This window comes from Carya illinoinensis, chromosome 16 (assembly GCF_018687715.1).
Source record: "Carya illinoinensis cultivar Pawnee chromosome 16, C.illinoinensisPawnee_v1, whole genome shotgun sequence".
NCBI classification, from domain to species: Eukaryota; Viridiplantae; Streptophyta; class Magnoliopsida; order Fagales; family Juglandaceae; genus Carya; species Carya illinoinensis.
This window is the reverse complement of record NC_056767.1, coordinates 10118235-10122276: the sequence shown is the minus strand read 5'-3', so window position 1 is coordinate 10122276 and position 4042 is coordinate 10118235. Positions and strand designations below refer to the sequence as shown.

The 4042-nt window shown below is 36.6% G+C and overlaps 1 protein-coding gene across 1 annotated transcript; it reads left to right on the top strand.

Moving 5' to 3' along the window:
- The first annotated feature begins 813 nt into the window (after positions 1–813).
- LOC122298386 (ent-kaurene oxidase, chloroplastic) lies at positions 814–4042 on the top strand. Its single transcript, XM_043108104.1, has 8 exons — positions 814–1072; positions 1285–1445; positions 1969–2130; positions 2465–2605; positions 2689–2943; positions 3022–3183; positions 3266–3460; positions 3555–4042. Exons 1-8 carry the CDS (start codon positions 898–900, stop codon positions 3864–3866), a joined length of 1563 nt encoding a protein of 520 aa, XP_042964038.1. The 5' UTR covers positions 814–897; the 3' UTR covers positions 3867–4042.

Genomic DNA, 4042 nt, shown 5'->3' with positions numbered 1-4042 from the left:
TTAGGAAACACTTGATCCATACAATTCAACTTACTTGCTTTGGTCATCACGCTTTTACCATAAAGGAAACAATTTAACTAATTGGATAATTATTGCCATTATAGTTGCATTAAGGGATTTTATTTTGTGGTGCCCTTGTTATTGGGTTGATTAAAAATTAAAATTTATATCCAAACATTATCATGAAAATTTATGACAAGATATGCAGTAACAGATTTTGTTCTCTCTCTTCTTTGGGTATTATCCACTCAATATGGTAACTATGAAAAGGCTGAACGACATGTCACGAAATTATTAAATGGTATTAATTAGCTGGGATATATTTCTAATTATTTAGTTTTCTTTTAAGACTTTTATGGAGATTTCTACATAAATGGACAAAAATCTCTTGTTTTTATGGCATCAACTTTCTCAGTCTTCATATTTTAACTTGTTTTTTTTTTTCCCCATAATTTGATTAACATTATTGTGTTTGTTAAAATACGTGATGATTCATAATAAAAAGGAGAGTTTGAGGGGGAAAAAAAAAACTACCTTTTTTTAATAAAATTTGTGAGGTTATAAAGTATAAGATTTTTGAAAATATTTTTATAAAAAAATTATTTATTTCTGTTATTTTTTGAGTTTATGCGAAATTGAATAGGCCCGACCAATTATCATATGATTTAAGATTAAAAATATGTTTGTGTCAAAAGTAGAAGGAAAAATTACCAAAAAAAAAAAAAAATTGTCAAAAACAGTCATATTCCGGAACCAAAACCTCAACTACAAGAGTACTATTGAGTATGGCTGAATCTTCGGTCACAATCATGGCATCGCTTATTTTATCAGTATTAATATCCACCCACAGCCGGTTTCTTTTATTTATCCCAGTGCTCATCTCTCTACTCAACTCCAATGTTCATGGCCAGCCTAAGCTACCTGACTCATATCCTTAAAGATATCCAAGCTGCTGCGCCCCTTGTCACATCTGTTGCTCTTGGTAGTCTCTCTCTTTTGCTTTTCTTTCTGATCATCCGAGGATTTTTCTCCACCCAAAAGATGGGAAGTTCCACACTCCCTCCGGTACCCGGTACTCCATGTTTCTTGATTCCTTTCTCTTCTCCTTTTGTTTGTTATTGGATTTTCTTTTTCAAATCTTGGCATCTGTAGGTTGTATTAAAAGATATGTGATCTGAACTGAGTTGGGTTATGTTCTGATTACCGATTTCTGCTCTTCCTTTGGGGATTGATTGATGGGTTCTTTTTTTGGGGGTGGGGGGAATTGTTTATTGGGAGATGTAGTTGTTCCAGGGCTTCCGGTTATTGGGAATTTGCTGCAGCTGAAGGAGAAGAAACCCCACAAGACATTTGCAAGGTGGGCTGAGATATATGGTCCAGTCTATTCCATCAAAACTGGTGCTTCTACTGTTGTTGTTCTCAATTCAACAGATGTTGCCAAAGAGGTAACTAAGCTTCCTTTTTCCAATTCCAACATCTTTCTCTTAACTGAGTATATCACTCTACTGCAGTTCTTAAATTCAACTTAAGTAATCAGTACTTAAAATGGTGCCAGAGCCATGTTCGATAATCACCAGATTAGCCTTTGTTTTACACTTGTTAGTAGTAATTGGAACTCCCAAAAGTAGGCACCCAAAAGGAGGTGGTGTCGTTTAATCTGTAGATTTTGAGCTTCCAAGTGACTTCTGGTTCAGAAATGTGGAATTCAAGTCCATATAGGGGTTGTTTTGTTCCCTCATTTTACAACATTGAGTATACATGTCGCGGTAAACAAGTTCCCTTATGATAACGTGGGTGTCTAGAATCCTCGTATGTAGTGAATAAATGCTGTCATAAGAATCCCTAGGCTAGCTTTTCGTAACTTATGTTTATCACAATGTTATGTATGCTGAATTTTCTGTTCCTTAATTGAAAAACAGAGCATGTTTTGTGTCTTCAATGGGATAAACCAGTTTTTGAATCTTTCAGGCTATGGTGACCAGACATTCATCCATCTCAACAAGAAATTTAACAAAAGCCCTAATGATTCTCACCTCGGATAAATGTATGGTAGCAACAAGTGACTACAATGAGTTTCACAAGATGGTAAAACGACATATACTTACAAATGTTCTGGGACCGAACGCTCAGGTTGGATACTTTATCAATGCAATCATCTCATATTTTTTGCATGCATGTTATCCAGGGTAGATTTGATTTTTCACCCCTGGATTACAATCATCTATGAATTTTAATCTTTGATATTGCATCTACAAGATCTGACTATTAAATTTGAGTCACTTTACTATTTGTCATCGATCTATGGTTAGATCTTGATTAGGTGCAAATTTCCAAAAATTGCTACTTTAGATTGCAAATTGTTCATTTTGGTTAGCATGTGGATCAAATTAAAAAAGCAATGGTAGTTCAAGGGTACAATTATATTACCAAACTTGTTTGATTATCATCTCACTTTGACATTCAGAAGCGGCATCAACGCCACAGAGTTACCATGATAGAAAATGTCTCAAGCAAATTTCATGCTCTTATAAAGAAGTCTCCCTTCGAAGCTGTGAATTTCAGGAAAGTTTTTGAGTCTGAACTTTTCGGACTAGCATTTAAAGAGGTGAGTTTCTTTTCCTTTTCTTTTTTGGTTACATATATTTCCAACTTAATTAGTTAAGTGAAAAAACACAATGGAACTTGCAGGCTTTAGGACATGATGTGCAATCCATTTATGTAGAGGAGCTTGGAAGCACTTTGTCAAAGGAGGAGATATTAAAGATTCTGGTAACTGAATTAATGGAGGGTGCAATTGAGGTGGATTGGAGAGATTTCTTCCCATACCTGAAATGGATTCCAAATGAGAGCTTTGAGAAGAAAATTAAGCGAGTTGCTTTTCGCAGGAAAGTAGTGATGAAGGCCCTAATCAAGGAGCAGACCAAGCGCATTGCTTCAGGAGAGGTAATGGTTTTGTGCCTAACTTCAAAATTACTTTGAAGACATTGTCATTATTGTAACCTTCCCAAGGAACTGATGCAGGAAGTAGATTGTTATCTTAGCTACTTGTTATCTGAGGCAAAAACACTTACGAGTGAACAAATTGCCATGTTGGTTTGGGAGGTGATCATCGAGACATCAGATACTACTTTGGTTACTACTGAGTGGGCCTTGTATGAACTTGCTAAGAGTCCAATTCATCAGGTTACTTTTTATCACAGATATGTGCATCCATTTGCCATTAGTTTTAGAACTATATAATACTGATTCCTTCTTCATGTAACAGGATCGTCTTTACCAACAGATCCAAAATGTTTGTGGATCTGGAAAGTTTGGTGAGGAACATTTGTCTCAGCTTCCATACCTGAGTGCTGTTTTCCATGAAACTTTGAGGAAGCATAGCCCAGCTCCAATAGTGCCCTTGCGATATGCACACGAAGACACACAATTAGGAGGGTACCATATTCCGGCTGGAAGTGAGGTTGGTCATTTTCTTATTCACCCATCAATTCTCATTAGATTTTGACTCTAATATCACTATTGCCAATGAAATTTCACTGGGAACTGTTGGACAGATTGCAATAAACATATATGGATGCAACATGGACAAGAAACAATGGGAAAATCCGGAAGAGTGGAAGCCGGAGAGGTTTCTCGATGAGAAATATGATCCAGCGGATATGTACAAGACGATGGCATTCGGAGGTGGAAAGAGAGTATGCGCAGGTTCTCTTCAGGCAAACCTAATAGCATGCACATCAATCGGTCGGTTAGTACAGGAGTTTGAGTGGAGGCTGAAAGATGGGGAGGAGGACAAGGTAGATACTCTTGGGCTCACTACTCACAAACTCCATCCGATGCAAGCAATGTTAAAGCTGAGAAATTAATAGCCTAGGAGCTCCAGCTGCCTTCAGTTTCACTCCCTCAAACTGATTCTGAGGTATTGGACACTTATGTTTGTAATGCTTTAAGTTGTTCTCAAAGCCTTCTGAAAAGGAAGAAAAACAATATGTTAGTGATTCTAATATTTCATGTTACCAATGATATCTGCTTTTTTATTCAA